The sequence below is a fragment of the Schistocerca piceifrons genome, chromosome 1 (genome assembly GCF_021461385.2).
Source record: "Schistocerca piceifrons isolate TAMUIC-IGC-003096 chromosome 1, iqSchPice1.1, whole genome shotgun sequence".
In the NCBI taxonomy this organism is placed as follows: domain Eukaryota; kingdom Metazoa; phylum Arthropoda; class Insecta; order Orthoptera; family Acrididae; genus Schistocerca; species Schistocerca piceifrons.
Window position 1 is genome coordinate 227622336 of NC_060138.1, and position 18229 is coordinate 227640564.

The 18229-nt window shown below is 42.6% G+C and overlaps 1 protein-coding gene across 1 annotated transcript in view; it reads right to left on the minus strand.

Annotated features, from left to right (window-relative positions):
* Positions 1 to 18229, minus strand: part of LOC124802889 (tachykinin-like peptides receptor 86C) — a 363207-nt gene that overhangs the window by 130880 nt on the left and 214098 nt on the right. The window contains exon 3 of the mRNA XM_047263979.1: positions 14293 to 14443. Within this exon, the coding sequence (XP_047119935.1) occupies positions 14293 to 14443 (151 nt within the window). The remainder of the gene's footprint in view (positions 1 to 14292; positions 14444 to 18229) is intronic.

Genomic DNA, 18229 nt, shown 5'->3' on the forward strand with positions numbered 1-18229 from the left:
TGAATTGGCCAGTCGTATTGACGTTATTGAAAGTAATAATGACACCAAATCAGACGATACTTCACCGATTTCGTTTAATCAAACACCTGAATTCCAAAATTTACAGCAGACGATCAGTGAGATAGATTCGTCCAATAATACATTACGTAGAAAATTGCCATCTTTACAGCAAGAAGTGACAGAAATGAAAAATGTTTCAGTCAATAACACGTCACAGCATATGGCACATTCCGAACATTTGTCACACTCACACACCCAGTACAACTTAAGTAATTTACAGAGACTAGGTGACTTAGAATCCAAAAAGACACAGACAAACAGATTTTTATGCAATCCTGAACCTGTTCACACATTCAGAGACAATAACGTTGATTATAAGCAATTTTTATCCGTAAAAAAAAATCTAAGGTATTTAAAAATGACAGAGCACAGGTACACGCTTTGGACTGGATATGACAATTTGCTTTTGTACTTTCATCAGCTTGGCCTGTAATGCATAAACTAAAATTGGCATGGATACATCAATTTGCTTTTGAATTTTCACCGGCATTGCCTGTAACGCAGAAGCTAAAATTTATTTGCAGCGCGTAATAGACCTCAGGGGATTCATTATGCTTTAATGAATATGTGCCGTAGCGTGCACAGGGCCCCGAGCTGTAGTAGTGCTGTTTCATCTTTAGTTTTCTGCAATGCTGCCTTCTCTTCTACTACCCTTTATATCTATTAAAACAGCTCTTCAACTATCGATCTATCTATAATTATGAAAGAGTAAAGAAAACCCGATAAGACAAGTTTTACCGAAAGTGACATTTTTCATTAGACGCTCCAGAAATGACAACCACGAGAACTTTAATAACAGACAAAAATTTAATCACCAGTATGTGTAAAATTATCAGCAATAGCAAACACATTTTGGTAACAATAGAGGTTTTTTCACCGCAATAGCAACAAAACCAGCCGGTTAGCATACCTAACCAACAATGTAATGTACAAGGTCAACCAAGCTTTAATGTTTCGCCGCCTACACGTATAGCATCAGCTCCAACAAATAGTAACGCACAGCAACAAGGAAATCAGCACGTACAGAAAACACACCATTTCAATTCCTATCGCAATGCACCGTATAGAAATGACTATCATGACAGACGTAGAAGTAATGAGCACAATTTTCAGCGTACGTTTAATAACAGTCGGTCTTATCAGCAGCAAAATCATCCGCAACAACATATTATCATGAATGAACCAGACAGTAGATATCATCCCGAACGTAATACTTCAGGACGAAATAACAGAACAGTTCAAATAGTGGAAATGCCACAGCATCCTCCTGAAAATAATAGCACGTCAGATAGAATTTGACTAGATACAGTACGGGTTGCATGTTTCAGTAATGCAAGCAATACTTTTGACATGCAGAATCTTGTTCACGAGAATGTTATTTGAAACATGCTTTGTTGAATGCACCACTTTTATCACATCCAGTTCTTACTATAAATTTTTTCATTGCTACCGACAGTTCTAACACCGCTTTAGGCGTACACATTTTTCAGGAAATTGAAGAAGATGGCACAACAGTAATTAAAAACATAGCCTTTGCGAGTCGCATTCTGCCACCTGCTGAACGCAATTATTCTGTTACAGAACTTGAAACATTATGTGTTGTATGGGTATTTACGAGATTTCGGCATTTTCTTTATGGAAAACATACGACCGTTTACACAGATCATCGAGCGATACGGTTTTTACTTTCGGATAAATTTACACACGACAGATTAAGTAGATGGAAACTTTATTTGCAGGAATTTAATTTTACAATTGTTCACATTCCTGGTACACAAAATATTGTAGCAGACGCACTATCCCGTTCTCTCGGCAACGATCAGCAAGACATCGCAACCAACTTATGCAAAGCAAATTTCAGCGTCATGTACATTCAACAAGTTGCATTTGAGAATTTCTTTTCGTCGTCATTACAAGACATAGCACAAGAGCAGAGTAAAGACAACGTATGGAAAGAAATTAAACACCTTTGGCAAGATAGGAATAATGTTACCATTAGAAACCATTACACTGTACCAATAACATTCTGTTTCGCCGCTCTCACCCTGACAGCAACAATTGGTTATTACGCATTCCTGACGAACTTGTTAACAAATTAATCTGGTATACTCATTTAAGTTACGCACATTACGGAGCCAGAAAATGTTTTCTTATACTGAGACAGAACTGTTATTTTACCAACATGGAGAAACGTATTCGACGAGTTTTAGCGTCATGTAAAATCTGCCAGAAAGCTAAGTCAGATACGACGTCACATATTCCTCCATCACATCTCATTGTACCTGTTAAATTGAGACACATGGCCGCTATAGACATTTTTGGTCCGATTCCCAGAACTAATAGAGGTGTTTACTACATCTTTGTCGCTGTTGAACTCACTTCAAAATTTGTTACCTTCACTCCGTTACGCTACTGCTAAAAACTGTTTCGAAAGCATTTGTAAAACATTTTATATTTCATGTAGGGCATGTATTGAAAGTAATTTCCGACAATGGATCACAGTTTCGATCTGCTATATGGAGACATATGTTACGAGCTAGAAACATTTCTCCGATCTATATATCCATCTGCCATGCTTCTTCGAACCCTTGTGAACGATTAATGAAAGAAATTGGTAAACTGTGCAGAATATACTGCCATAAAAAACATATTGATTGGGACACACACATACTGTTACACTGAAAAATGTTGAACCACCTAACAAAATTAAAGAATTAATAACCTGTCCTACACCTCGTCGACTACGACACCATGAAATAATTGACATTGTGCTGAACAACATCAAACGTGCCGCAGAGCGTCGGAGAAGACAGGAAAAACAGGTTTGTACACGCCGTGACTGTCACATTGGACAGAAGATATTAGTACGCACACATTATTTATCTAATAGAGGAAAAAGTAGATGTAGTAAATTTGAGCTTCTATACGCAGGTCCATATCGAATTCGCAGCATTCCTCACCCCAATGAAGTACACGTCGAAACTCTGAGAACCAGAAAAACCAAAGGGAATCAACATATCTCCAACATCAAACGCTTTATTGAATGAACGTACTTTATGATCTATCACACTGTAATGCCATTTCCTGATTTTTTTATGACCACTTATGCAATTATATTCACATGAACACTTACTGATGATTATCGTATTTTTTCTTGGCAAGTGCCCGGCAAGGTAAGGTTAGCAGGTCGCTTTTTTTGGGGAATTCACCTTCGCAATGAACGAAAGAAGATACAATACCTCGTGACGAAGAGTAAATGGATCAGAATTAATAAGCATTAACAAGAATATACTATACACGTCGTATGATAGCAGTCTTAACTAATTTTTTTCTTTCAGAATACGAGGCGATTGATGCAGGCTGTCAGACAGAACTACACATCTTAGTTTTAGTGATGAAATATGCTAGAAATAAGGAACTCTATACTATGAATAGTTGTATGATGAAGTGTCTTTTTTGCAGATGATAATGAATGGTGATGAATAATGATGAAGAATTTAGTGATATGGATAATGAAGTTTTTCTTTGCAGGTGATGATAGTAATGATAATGAAGTTTTTCTTTGCAGATGAGGATAATGTTGAAGTTTATGTATTTATGCTATGTAGTTATTTAAGTACTTATTGCAGATCGTCTTGACAGTATGTCTTATGTCGCGTGGTATGATGACTGAAGGTTTTGGAAAGGACAGCTAGAGAACATATATATTTAATACACATTTCATTATCTGTTAATTCGAAGTTCACTACTTTTCAGCATAACATGCGTTTCTTCTTTCAGCTTAATAATCCATTTTGTATTTTTTGCAGGAGAAATTATTCACGAAATTAATATGCTATCAGCAGTTGGTCATCAAACCTGTGTCATTCATGAATGTGATCTGTAGAGGTGTACAACACGCCGCGCACCCCCCAACAGTGCCACAACTGCCAGCGCTATGCGCACGCGGGTATCAGATGCGGTCTCGCACCCCGCTGCCGCATTTGCGCTGGCGGTCACACAACCCAACGCTGCAAACTCCCCAATACAGCACCTCGCAAGTGCGCCAACTGTGGTGCTGCCCATCCGGCAAACTACAGAGGGTGCATTGCATACAAAGCAGCTCTGAGGCGCAAAATCGCGAAACATGCGAAGCCAACCGCCATCACAGTTCCAAAACCGCCCCCGCGCCCAGTAAGAAGTGGAATATCCTTCGCTGGAGCGGTCGCTGGCAGCCCCAGCAGCGCGGGACAGTCAGAGGAGCCCCAGAGCTCAGAACACACTCAGCAAACACCCCCAGCAACAGACACACAACAGACAAGCACAACAAATGACACCACTCCCGCACCGGGCACACCACACGAAACAAGCAACAACACCACTCTACCCCCTGAGATCGCGAACTGCAGCCCACCACAAGCTACAGAAAACGCACCCACACAGGGACAACCACAGCGCCAGAGGAGGAGGAGAAGGAGAAACAGCCGCAGCACGAGGAACACGACCGCACCACAACAAGTACACAGTCAACAGAACACCAACACCCACGAACACATCCCGGACACTAACTCAACAACCCACATAACACACCCACTCACCTCAGAAAATACACAGGCGCCCACAACTGCCACACGAACAACCGACTCGCAGGCCAGCCCTCACCAAACGCCAACACTGAAACAAGCGGCCGCTAACACGACCAACAACTCCCAGGCCGACATGACCAATATCACAACAACATTCCAGAGAATAATGGAAACATTATTCCCCGGACGCACGACCACCGAAATAGTCACGAAGATTATTGGGTGTGTCTCACAACTCTTCATGCAGTTCATGTTGGGTACGCTCAACTGGACTAGCTTCCAAGCCACTATCACACCGCTCTTTACACTACTACATGGATAATACACCACACCAGCCCCGAAACGCAGACTTAAACACAATCACCAGATCCTGTTTTGGAATGCCAACGGGATCGCAAACAAAAAAGCCGAGATGGCCGCGTTCATGGAGCGAAAGGGTATCCGAATCGCTCTTGTGAACGAAACACTGCTTACGCCTCGCAAACAACTAAACCTCCCAGGTTATTGCGTCTATCGTACCGACCGAGCGGATGGCAGGAGGGGAGGCGGCACGGCAATCATTATACACAGAGACATAGACCACACGAACATCGAGCTCCCAGCACTTGAAAGACTGGAGGCTACGGCCGTTAGGGTCAAGTTCAACGGAGCCAACACCACACTGGTATCGCTATACAATCCTCCTAAAAACATAGTAACACGCGATATCAGCACAGTACTCAACATGGCACCGCGGGTAATAGCCGCTGGAGACCTCAACGCAAAACACCCCGATTGGAACTCACGAATACGAACCTCCAACGGCAAGAAACTGTACGAACACGCACTAGGCCGAAACTACATTATACTTGGGCCGGACGTTCCCACGTTCGTGCCTACACAGGCCCGACATAGGCCAGACGTGTTAGACATAGCCCTCATAAAGGGCATCACATGCACACTCAACCTAACGGTTGAAAACGATCTGGACTCAGACCACATGCCTGTAATACTGCACATGGAAGAGACACTGCAGGACATCGAACCACGCAGGATGCTTAACTACAAGCGTGCGAACTGGACACTGTTCAAGGAAACGCTTGATAGTCGCATTCCTGACACCCACGAAATTAACAACACACAGCAAATCGATGAGGCTGTGGACGCTCTCACAACTGCCGTCCAAGACGCAATGACTGACGCCATTCCATTTACAACACCAAGACAACACTCGACGGCCCTGCCCCAGGAAATCCTGGGCCTTATCTCAATGAGGAACCGCCTCAGGAGATACTGGCAGCGTACCAGGCGCCCGTTCTATAAACTGCACGTCAACAGACTCCAGGGCATAATACGGAATAAAATCCAAACATTCAGAAACGAACAATGGGGACAGAGACTCGCTCGGCTGGATACCACACGTCCTGGCGTGTGGCAGCTGGCCAGACACTTCACCAGGGAGAAACATTACATTCCCACGTTACAAGGACCAGACGGCCCAGCCTACTCCGCGACGGAGAAGGCAGAGCTTATGGCCACAACACTTGCAGCGTCCTTCATGCCGAATCTGGTTCCTTCAGACCCAGCGTTCACACTTGAAACGGACCAGGAGGTTACACGACTTGTAGCCCAGCCCTCGCGCGACGAAATCAGACGTGCTAGCACAAATGAAGTCACATGGGCTATCAAGCACACCAACGCTAGAAAAGCCCCTGGGCCTGATGGCATTCAAAACCGTGTCCTCCAGGAGTTCACGGATAAAGCCGTAGAATACCTCACACACCTAACGAATGCCGTCCTGACACACCAACACTTCCCTGACTTTTGGAAGGCGGCCAAGGTCCTGACGTTCAGGAAGCCAGGGAAAGACCACTCCCTCCCACAAAATTACCGACCCATCAGTCTGCTGTGCTCGCTCAGCAAGATTGTTGAGAAGGTAATACTAAAACGTATCACTAGGCATTGCATCGCCAACGACACCCTAAGACCGGAGCAATTCGGCTTTAGGAATCACCACTCGACAACACAACAACTCCTCCGCGTAGTCGAACATATAACACACGGCTACAACATGAACAAAGCCACAGGGGCCGTGTTCCTAGACATCTAAAAGGCTTTCGATCGTCTCTGGCACAACGGACTCATACGCAAACTAAGCGAAGCTGGTTTCCCAGACGGACTCGTACGTCTCATACACTCATATCTCACGAACAGATGTTTCAACACTAACGTGCAGGATAAACAATCAACACAACACGGTATCCAAGCTGGAGTACCCCAAGGAAGCATTCTGGGGCCCATCTTGTTTAACCTGTACATTAATGACTACCCAGCGACACGAAACACGACGTTAGCCGTCTACGCGGATGACACAGCCATCCTCGCGCAAGACTGGAAACCGTCGAACATCAACTCACGAATACAGACAGCACTCAGAACAGCTGAGCCTTGGCTGGAGCGATGGCGTATTAAAGTAAACGTCGACAAGTGCGAAGCAGTTCTGTTCACACGCAGACCGAAACTACTGCGCAAACACCAACACTGTAGACCGATAACACTACATACACGCCCAATACGTTTCCGAGAGAAAGTCAGATACCTTGGTGTCTGGCTGGACCGGAAACTTACATGGGGGGACCACATCGAATACGTTGCCAACCGAGCGCACGCGAGGCTCAAACAGCTCTACCCAATGCTCAACAGGGAAAGCACACTGAATAGGAGGGTGTCGAGGTCCTTATACACGACACTGATTAGACCTCTGATGACGTACGCAGCTCCCGTCTGGGGATATGCAGCTCCCACACGACTGCGCCGCCTGCAGATCATACAGAACAAAGTGCTACGAATCATTAGCAATGCTCTACGCTACACACGCACCGTGGATCTTCACCATGAATACCGCCTTGATACCCTCAAGGAAGTATTCAAGAAACACGCCACACGACTATACAGGAACTCGAGACACTCGAACAATCCTTTCATCCTCACTCTGGGAAACTACGATCACAACCACAGGTGGAAACACAAGCGACCAAAGACACTGCTAGCTAGGGCATAACCACCTATGGTAAACTAACATACGCAAACAGCGACAAACGTCGGTAAGCCCCTGCATATCAGCAATACTGACTGGCAACTACCAGCTGCTATTAGAGCCGACCAACAGGCCACAGCAGGGACACCGACGAGCTCGCCCACAGACGCACGAACAATCTCCCAACACTCCCTCACACTGTGCCTCCGGTATATGACCTATCGGACACAAGACCGATAACAAACATAACTGTTGCAGGTTGCAGGACGCTGAACGAGGACTCTGTACCAGCACCCAGCGCCAGCCGCCGAGCAGCACAAACGCACAACGTCAAGGTATCGACATGCATGATACCCACTACTAACAAAGCCTATCCTTGCACAACCTATCGCAGGCAGTAGACCTTTTGTGTTGGCCATCATGCCGGTGTGGGCGTGGAGGGGCTCCACCTCTTGTAAAATGAATGTGATCACACATACTCTATTTGTTTCATAACCTTGCTACAGCTGACTCATGACGAATGACGTTACACATCTTTATTTGCAGCAATAAGTCAAAAGCAAATATTGTTATGCCCCAGCAATTAATTATCGATCCCAACGCAATGCATTGCTAGCACAAAAAAAATGTATTACCAGTCCCAAATAATGCTAATAATTTAAAAGAGTTATGAGTAACACTGAATGATGTTTTCTAATCACAGACTTCGAGTAATAGTTACAGAGTGTTACATTTTTAAATATGTCATATGTCACTTGAATGATGAGTTCTGAGTAACAGTGAATGATATTTTGTAATAATGCATGCTTGCTCTACACTCTTTAACTCCTGTTTTGAAGGATGACTTCAGATGATTTGTAACTGGCCAATGAGTGCCAATAATTCTTTTTAAATATGTCATATGTCACTTGAATGATGAAAAATGTTTTGTAATATTCAATACTTGCTGACCAATGAATGCCACTGTTTCTTATATTTTTAATTTGTATTATGTCACTTTTATGCTGTATATATGAATACCAGTAGCTTGATGCTACACTCATTAGCTCCTGTTTTGAATGATGACTTCTGATGGTTTGTAACTGGTCAATGAGTGCCAATGTTCTCTGTAAACAGATGACTTATGAACATTATTCTGTAATACTTCATACATGGTACAGAAATGTTCAGTAACTGGGCGATGAGTGCCACGAATTACTCAAATCAGTTGATAGACTAGTGTAATTATCAATGATGACTGGCATAAGACTTAATGTCCTTCACCTTCTGACCTAATTACCAGAAATTACTACAATATCCGTTTGTCCTGTCTATCCTCATGATCATGGAGCACTATATTTGGTTTTTGCACTAATTCTACGTTGGTGTACCTTACAAGAACGTGGTGTTGACACGACATGCTGTCCACCACCTTGAGCAATGGAGATGTTATTATGGTCCCACTGTTTGGTGTACCTAATGTGCTACCAAAATTATAACATGGAATATTAATACGACATTTCAGTGTCTTGGCTACCCGGATTAATACTTCAGGGAAAAGAACTTCAGATTGTCTCACTTGGTGTTGTGCTTCTGTAGAAAGATATGGACTTTCAGTGCAGCTGCGTGCAACCTAATGTGCTACAACCATACGCAATCCTTCCCTTTCCTATCATAGTTCTTGCAAAATAGTAAAAAAAACTACAGTGCATGTGCACTTTATGTCATTTGTTAATATGATTTGTACTCATCGCGTATACATTTTGTGATTTCCTGATATGTTCTGTACTACAGTGCGTGTGCACTTTATGTCACTTGTTAATATGATTTGTACTCATTACGTGTACATTTTGTGATTTGCTGATATGTTCTGAACTACAGTGCGTGTGCACTTTACGTCATTTGTTAATATGATTTATACTCATTACGTATACATTTTGTCATTGCTTGATATGTTCTGTATTCAGTGCATGTGCACTATATTTTATTTCATGTTCTGCACTTATATATATGTATATATTCTGTGATTGTAAACTTAGTTAATTAAGAAAAATTTGTTGCTCATGGCAAGTCCAATTGACTCACCATCGCTGCCAAATTTCCCCCCCCCCCCCCCCCCCCCCCCAGTGGAGGGTTATGTAAGGGGTATGCGCTATATGCGCTGCCTGCAACAGGCAAGGCATAGGAGAGTCTCTGACCAGAGAGCAGTATGAAGTTACTGCCTGCAACAGGCAAGGCATAGGAGAGTCTCTGACCAGAGAGCAGTATGAAGTTAGTTGTTGCTTGTCGCTAGTCGGCATTAGTCTTGGGTAGTCTGTAGTAGTCCGCAGTAGTCTGCGTGAGTCGGCAGTAGACGGCAGGAGTCTGCGCGTGTCTGCGCGCGTCGGCAGTCTGCTCTGGTCGGGACTCTGGAGGATGAGTACTATTGTAGAAGGTAAAGAAGCAGCCTTGCGCATATCTAATAATGTATGTTAACTGTCATTCAATTTCTTTTAAAAATGCCCCAATAATAATTTTTATAATATAAAGTAATTTTTTTTAAAAAAAGCATTCATTTCAATTTAAAGATTTTACCCAATGCATGATTATTCCTTTCACGAATCACAAAGCATAGGCCAGCATTGCACGGAGCTGTGCCGAAATTTTTTTAGGTAAGAGCAGATATATTCGCAGTTTTTATTGAGGTAAGAATTTTTGCTTTTTTTATTCAGAGTACAGGGCTGTGGCGCAGCGCTGCTGTCGTCATAAAATTTACCAGGTTACTGAATATTTTATTATTTTGGTGTTTAGGAATTTTTCTGTTTCGAACTTAACATTAAATGAGAAAAGAATTTTGAGGGTACATCAAATGTGAATGCATTTCTGCACAGAGATTATGAATGGGAACCAATTTTGTTCAGAGGTTACAATATTTAAAAATTCATTTAATTATGGCATTACGCGGTGGCAAGGCACGAATGATGTTTCCAGCTATGGGCTGGACCAATCTGACGAAATTATCTGGCACCAAACGTCTTCCATGGTAGTGTAGTGGTGATAGTAGCACGAGGTGCAGAACGAGATTTCCACTCCGCAGCGAAACGTTCGCTGATATGAAGCTTCCTGGCAGATTAAAACGGTATACCGGACAGAGACTTGAACTTAGGACCTTTACCTTTCGCGGGAAAGTGCTCTACCGAAGCAGGACTCAGGACGCCTCCACACAGCTGTACTTCTGCTGATACCTCGTCTCCTACCTTCCAGACATCACAGAAGTTCTCCTAGGAAACTTGCAGGGATAGCACTCCTGGAGGAAAGAGTGTTCCATAGAAATGACTTAGCCACAGCACTTGCCAGGTATAGGCAAAGGTTCCGAGCTCGAGTCAGCACACGGCGTTAATCAGTCATGAAGTTTCATATCTGTGCACACTATGCTGCACAGTGAAAATCTCATTCTGGAAAGATACGCCAAGCTGTGGCTAAGCCATGTCTTCGTCATGTGACGTTCCTGCCAGTTTCGTAGAACTTCTGTAAAGTTCGGATAGTAGAAGACGAGATACTGGCTGAAGTAAAGCTATGAAGAGGGGTCGTGAGTCGTGTTTGGGTAGCTCATTTGGCAGAGCACTCGCTTGCGAAAGGCAGAGATCCCGCGTGCGAGTTCTGTCCGTCACACAGTTTTAATCCGACAGGAAGTTTCAGTAGTACAAGCTGTTTGCTATAACAGGCTGTAGTGCCGTAGATGACGTTGGAAAAGGGCTTTTTGGGTTTGATAACGTAGAAGTTAGTATGGAATGGTACTTAGTTTGAAGTCAAAATCCGGGTCCAGAAATGTAGGTAACAGTGGTATTGGACAATATGCGTACCGGGGTGTTACTAACATTAAAAGCTGTCACCACCAACACACTCGTTGATTCGGGTGTTTATCTTTTGTAAGGGGCAGTCCACATGTTTTGTGTGTACCAAGACCTCTCAAGTCGTGGCAGTCGGAAGTGGAAATATGTGAGACACAAATAATATCGCCAAGGCGGAAGCTTTTCCTTTAGAATGAGGGAGGGTGGGGTCATCAATCTTTAGTTTGATGCGGACCACCGTGAATTCCGCTCCTGTGCTAAACTCTTCAACTCAGAGTAGCTAATACACTCATCGTTCTCAATTCATTGTTAGATATACTCCAATATCTGATTTCCCCTACAACTTATACTGTCTGCGACACCCTCTAGTCATATCGTAGTGTCTTAACTTCATATAATCGCATCCCTTGTTCTCGTCAGTGTTTTCCACATATTTATTTCAACGCCGATTCCGCGGGGAACCTTCTCATTTCTTATCTGATCTGTCCAAATAATTTACAACATCCTTCTATAACAGATTAAACGCTTTGAGTCTCCTCATTTTCGTTTTCCCGCAATCTACGACTCACGCCCGTACAATGCTAGACTCCAAATGTACATTCTCGGAAACTTCTTTCTTAAATTAATGCTGGTGTTTGATGTTAGTACACTTCTTTTGGCCATAAATTCACTCTTTGTCTATCATACTCTGCTTTGTAACTTCTTGTTCTGTCCGTTATGTGCTATTCTGCCTGCAAGATAGCGAAATTCTTCCCTTCAACTACCTCGGTGTCCCCAGTTTCAATGTCAGGGTTATAGCTAATCTCATTTCAGTTACTCCTTATTTCTTTCGTATTTTTTGTGGCTTTGTCTGAACTCGTACTCTGTGCTCATTCCAGTCAACAGGTCCTGTCATTCTTCCTAAGTTTCGCTGAGGATAGCACTGCTATTGTCGAATCTTATCCTTTGCATCCTTTCACCTGCAATTTCACTCCCACTCTTCAAACATTTTTTTATTTCCGCTGTTGATTTTGCGATGTATAGATTGAACAACAGAAGCGGAAACTCCAACTCTGCCTTAGAACTTTTTTTTATTCGAGTTCTTTGCTCTTTGGCTTTAATTGTTATTTTACATTTTTGGTTCTTGTACATATTATATGTCATTCGGGTTGCAGTACGGCTTGCACGCTTTTACACTGAGGAACGTCTATTTCAGGTCGACAAATCCTATGAAAGTGTCTTGATTTAAGTCTTGCTGCTATTATCAAACCCAGCACCAGAAATGCCGTTCTGGTGCCTTCTTTACCGTTCCTAAAGCCAAAAGGAGCGCCTTCTGTCGGAGTCTTAGGACTGAACTGAAGCAGAATTAAAAAAAAAAAAAAACTTAAATAAATATTGCTGTTCGTCAGGAGTTTCAAATGTGTGAATTCCAGTACCCAGCGGTAAATGAAAACTGTAAATGCCAGTAACCACTGTTTCTATAACAGAAATATTTGCCCTTCGCCTGCAACAAAAGGTCATAATACAGCTATTTTAAGGGACTTCCATAATTTTTGCTATTCCCCAGGAGCTCGAAATGAGTGAATTCCATTAATCAATAGGAAATTACCACTGTAACAGAAACAACGAAATATTCTAAATATCTATCATGTATCGGCAACAAAAGGTCAAAATGAAATGGACCAATTTATAGAGTACCAATCTACGTAATGTTTTTTTATAAAATGGGTAAAACGAACGTGTACGTTAATGTTGCGGACTAGGAACAGGTCAGAGTATGAAGCAGAATTGCTTCCAATATTGCGTATATTACTGTAGTACTCCGACTGATAGTTAAGCACATTTGTTTCAGACATATCTTAAATTAGTGATATAAGGCTACTCAGCTGCCCCTACTCTATGTGTTCTACGCGACATGGAGCGCTTTCAAAGACCTTGCATTAGATTTTAGTATTGTCTTGCTTGCTACTTGCAAACTATTAGACTTGCAAAAAAAAAAAAAAAAAAATGAACAGAACGTTTGTATGAAACAAAAGCAATATTCTAAATATCTGTTCCGTATCTGCAACAAATGGTCATAATGAAACGGAGCAAAGTATGGAGTACTGGAATACATTTTCTCTAGAGGCCACAGTTATCGATTTATCCAAGAAAAACACAGCTGAAGGTAGCTTTTGTACTTTTTTTTTTAATAATTCGAAAATTACAGCCTCTAGTGAAAACGTATCCCAGTATAAAAAATGAATTACATTTAAAAAATGTTCAAATGTGTGTGAAATCTTATGGGACTTAACAGCTAAGGTCATCAGTCCTTAAGCTTACACACTACTTAACCTAAATTATACTAAGGACAAACATACACACCCATACCCGAGGGAGGACTCGAACCTCCGCCGGGACCAGCCGCACAGTCCATGACTGCATCGCCTCAGACTGCTCTACTAATCCTGCGCGGCGAATTACATTAAATTTCCTACATAAAGGTTCTGTTCATTTTTTTCTGTAGGACTAATAGTTTGCACGTAACTAGTGAGAGAAGATGAAAATCTTGTGTATGGTATTAGAGGATGCTGCAGGTTGCATAAAACCCAACGGTCGCGGCAGCTGAATCAAGCTTATACAGTGTGGGCAAAGTAAAACTGGACAGATAAATAATGTACCCTAATATAGGTAGCTCAGCTTACAGCATGTGCATTTAGGGCAGATGATGTATGTTGGGTGCATGAAGCTACCTTTTTGCCCATCCTGCGGATCGAAACTGGTTATAAACTAAAAGCATTTTTTTACGATCAAAGACTGCTTTAAATTCGCCAAATTTCAGACGTTGGACTACCGTTTCCTCCGGTGTGATTACGTGACGCACCTTCCTCTTGGAGCGGACGGCTTCTTGCTGCCGCGCCGTCTTCTCGCCGATGCCGCGGTCCCCCCACAGCTCGCGGCCCATCAGGCCGTAACACACGGCCATCGCCGTCACAGGCACCAGGTACGTCACGCACAGGAACACCACGTTGTACCTGCAAACAGGCACCAACTTTATAGAAGTTCACTTTAGGTAATCTTAGAGGTTCTGTGGTGGTACGCCACATAAAAGTGAAAAAAATTGAAGAGTTTCGCAAGTACTGACTTAACGAAATAAATATTATCGCAGAAAAATCGAAAAAGTATATAATCAACTAATATGATTGTTATTTTAATCTCTCTTCCTTTTGATAAAGGATCGGATACACTTCCCATTTGTTTCTTGGTTGTGTATGAAGCCATTTTGTGACAAGGCGCGAAAACGCGTAAGTTACATGTAATATTTAGACTAAATATGATCAAATATTACTTAAAAGTGGCGCTAATGTTTTACTGGAACAACTCCTATATTCATGATGCGATACATATATTAACGATTTATGCAAATTTTATAGGGGGACACTGGCGCAGAGGTCAACGCCATAATTCTAAATGATAACGGCCTAGAGTCGTACTAATTTTGACAAATAACTAAAAATAAATGTAAATGAAAGTGATTTCTCTTGATTAGCGCATCTTCTTTTGAAACCGTAATAGTAGTCAGTTTTTTTAAATATTGAACCATATCCATTGCAGGTAATTCAGTTTTCTTGATCTCCTTTTAACGGATATTGCGTGATCAAATTTGGCTTATCACATAAGTAAATTGCAGCTGTATAACTGGTATATGGAGTGCAGCCATGTATGGAAGTGAAACATGAACAATAAATAGTTTGGACAAGAAGAGAATAGAAGCTTTTGAAATGTGGTACTACAGAAGAATGCTGAAGATTAGATGGGTGGATCACATAACTAATGAGGAGGTATTGAATAGGATTGGGGAGAAGAGAAGTTTGTGGCACAACTTGACTAGAAGGGATCGGTTGGTAAAACATGTTTTGAGGCATGAAGGGATCACCAATTTAGTATTGGAGGGCAGCGTGGAGGGTAAAAATAGTAGAGGGAGACCAAGGGATGAATACACTAAGCAGACACAGAAGGATGTAGGCTGCAGTATGTACTGGGAGATGAAGAAGCTTGCACAGGATAGAGTAGCACGGAGAGTTGCATCAAACCAGTCTCAGGGCTGAAGGCAACAACAACAACAACAACAACAACAACATTAATGATTTACGCAAATTTTAAGAGGGGATACTGGCACAGATGTCAACGCCATAGTTCTAAATGGTAACGACCTAGGGTCGTAATAAATATTTTAATATTTGCTAATTTTGGCAAATAATTAAAAATAAATGTAAATGTAGATTTCTCTTGATTAGCGGTTCTTCTTTTGTAACCGCGATAGTAGTCAGTTTATTTTAATATCGACCCACATTCATTTCAGGTGAATTCAGGAAGTTTCTTTGATCTCCGATTAACGGATATTGCGAAATCAAATTTGACTTTTACCATAGTTAACTTCGTCTTTTGATATAAAAACATCTTTTCGAAAAAACTAGCTGCGAGAAGTACCAAACTGAGTTCATTTTTCTCGCAGATTATGACTTTTACTCACACACGAAATCTCTTCTGCACACTGTAATAGTAATGTAATGAGCATTGGTGGCCGAGAGACCCCTCGCGGGGCAGTTCGGCCGCCGCTCCACAAGTTCTTTAACGCCACTACGGCGACTTCCGAGTGAATGAGGATGAAATGATGATAAAAGACACACAACACCCAGTCATCACGAGACAGAGAAACCTCTCTGACCGCGCCGGGAATCGAACCCGGGACCCCGTGTGCGTGAAGCGAGAACGCTACCGCAAGACCACGAGCCGCGGACACTGTAATAGTGATTTGTGACCAGTCACTTAATAGTAATATCTGTTGTGATGTCATTTCTTCAGGTCACTTTTGAATTATATTTCGTTTTTTAGCCCTGTCGTCATATTTACCTCGGATTCAAGAAAAGTTACACTGATCAGCCAGAGCATTATGCCCACCTGCCTAACAGGCGGTATGTCCACCTATGGCACGGATAACAGCAGCAGGGAACAACGACGCCTTGATAGTTCGCTGGAGAGAACTGAACTACATCTGCACGCGCAAGACACAAAGTTCCCGTAAATTCTGAGGAGGACGGCGATGAACTACGACGTAACGTTCAATCACATCCCGGGTGTGTTCGATCGGGTACACGTTCTCAGATCTGGCGAGCTGGGGGGGGGGGGGGGGTCCAGCACATCAATTAGAACCCACCACTGTGATGTCTAACCACTCCATCACATTCCTGGCCTTGTGACATGGCGCATTATCTTGCTGAAAAATGCCACTGTTACCGGGAAACACGATCGTCATGAAGCGGTGTATGGGGTCTGCAACCAATGTACGAAACTCCTTGGCCATCATGGTGCCTTGCACGGGCTACACTGGATCCATGGATGTCCACGCGAATCTTCCCCAGAGGATAATGGAGCCTCCACCAGCTTGTCTCCGTCTGCCAGTACAGGTGTCAAGGAGCGGATTCCTCCTTCCCATCAGCATAATGAAGAAGGTATAAGGATGCTTCGGACCAAGCAAGGTTCTGCCACTGCGTCAACGTCCAGTGCCGATAGTCACGTGCCCACTTCAGTCTCAGTTGCCGATATCGTGGTGTTAACATTGGCATATGCATGGGTCGTCCGCTGTGGCGGCCCGTTTCTTGATGTGCTCGGTGTACTGTGTTCAGACACACTTGTAGTCTGTCAAGAATTACAGTCTGATGTTAGTTCCGTCACAATTAGCCGCCTTTGCAATTTTGCCAGTCTGCTCTGCATACGATGTGTAATGAGGAGTGGTTGCCCGACACCACGACGTGTGGAATGGTTTCACCTTGGTTTCGCCACAAGTTGAAGACACTCTCTACAGCCCTCCTAGAACACCCGACAAGACGTCTATTTTCCTAAATACTCGTGCAGAGCCTCGGGGCCACCACAAACTGTTCTCGATCAAACTCGGACACATCGTGCACCTTTCCCACTCTACATACGGACAGCACACTCACTGATACTACATGCACCGTGCGTGTGTCTGATTAGCAGTCATTGCTCGTCAGGTGACGCTATATCGAGTGGAAGGGTTTATATCAATTGTAGGTCGTTAGACGTAATGTTCTGGCTGATCAGTGTATATCTTTAAACTCTGGTCTATGTCAGATTTATTAGATTTTTCAATATTTTTTTGCCTTAGGTAAATGTGTATATATTTTTAACTAACTAAACAAACTTTATTTTTGACCTTGTTTCACATTTTTACTATCGCACGACCTAGCTTTCGGTCGATAAGCCCATATTCAAGTGCATTGCTGATTCCCAAAGATGATAATGCACAGATAGACATAATGACCAGGCAAAGATAATCATCTCAACTTATTAAGGTATCGATCCATAGCTTAATGTACAATTACATCAATGACCATTTTAATGAATTACACGCAATATTACACATTCAGCAATTACACTACAATGACCAGACTTAAGTTATGCATCAGCCAAGAACTTAAACTACGGTAGACTGAAGCCCAAAGTCTTTCTTCTTTTGTGGAGTTATGATCTCGTCTGAAAGCGGTGAATAACTGAATTTAGTTTGCTCGTTTAATAATAGGTATGGGGATATATGCATCTGTCTTTTAATTTCTAAAATTTGGCCCCCTTTTCCTCTGTGGGTAAGACGTGTGCATCTATTGTGTATTTGTGGTTATTGTTCAGGCAAAGTTTTGCAAAGGCTGAATCAGGCTTCTTCAATCTCCAACTTCTGTGCTGTTCTTTAAGCTTGGTACAGATGGACTTCCTCGTCTGTCCAATCTAGCAAGACTTACAATCAC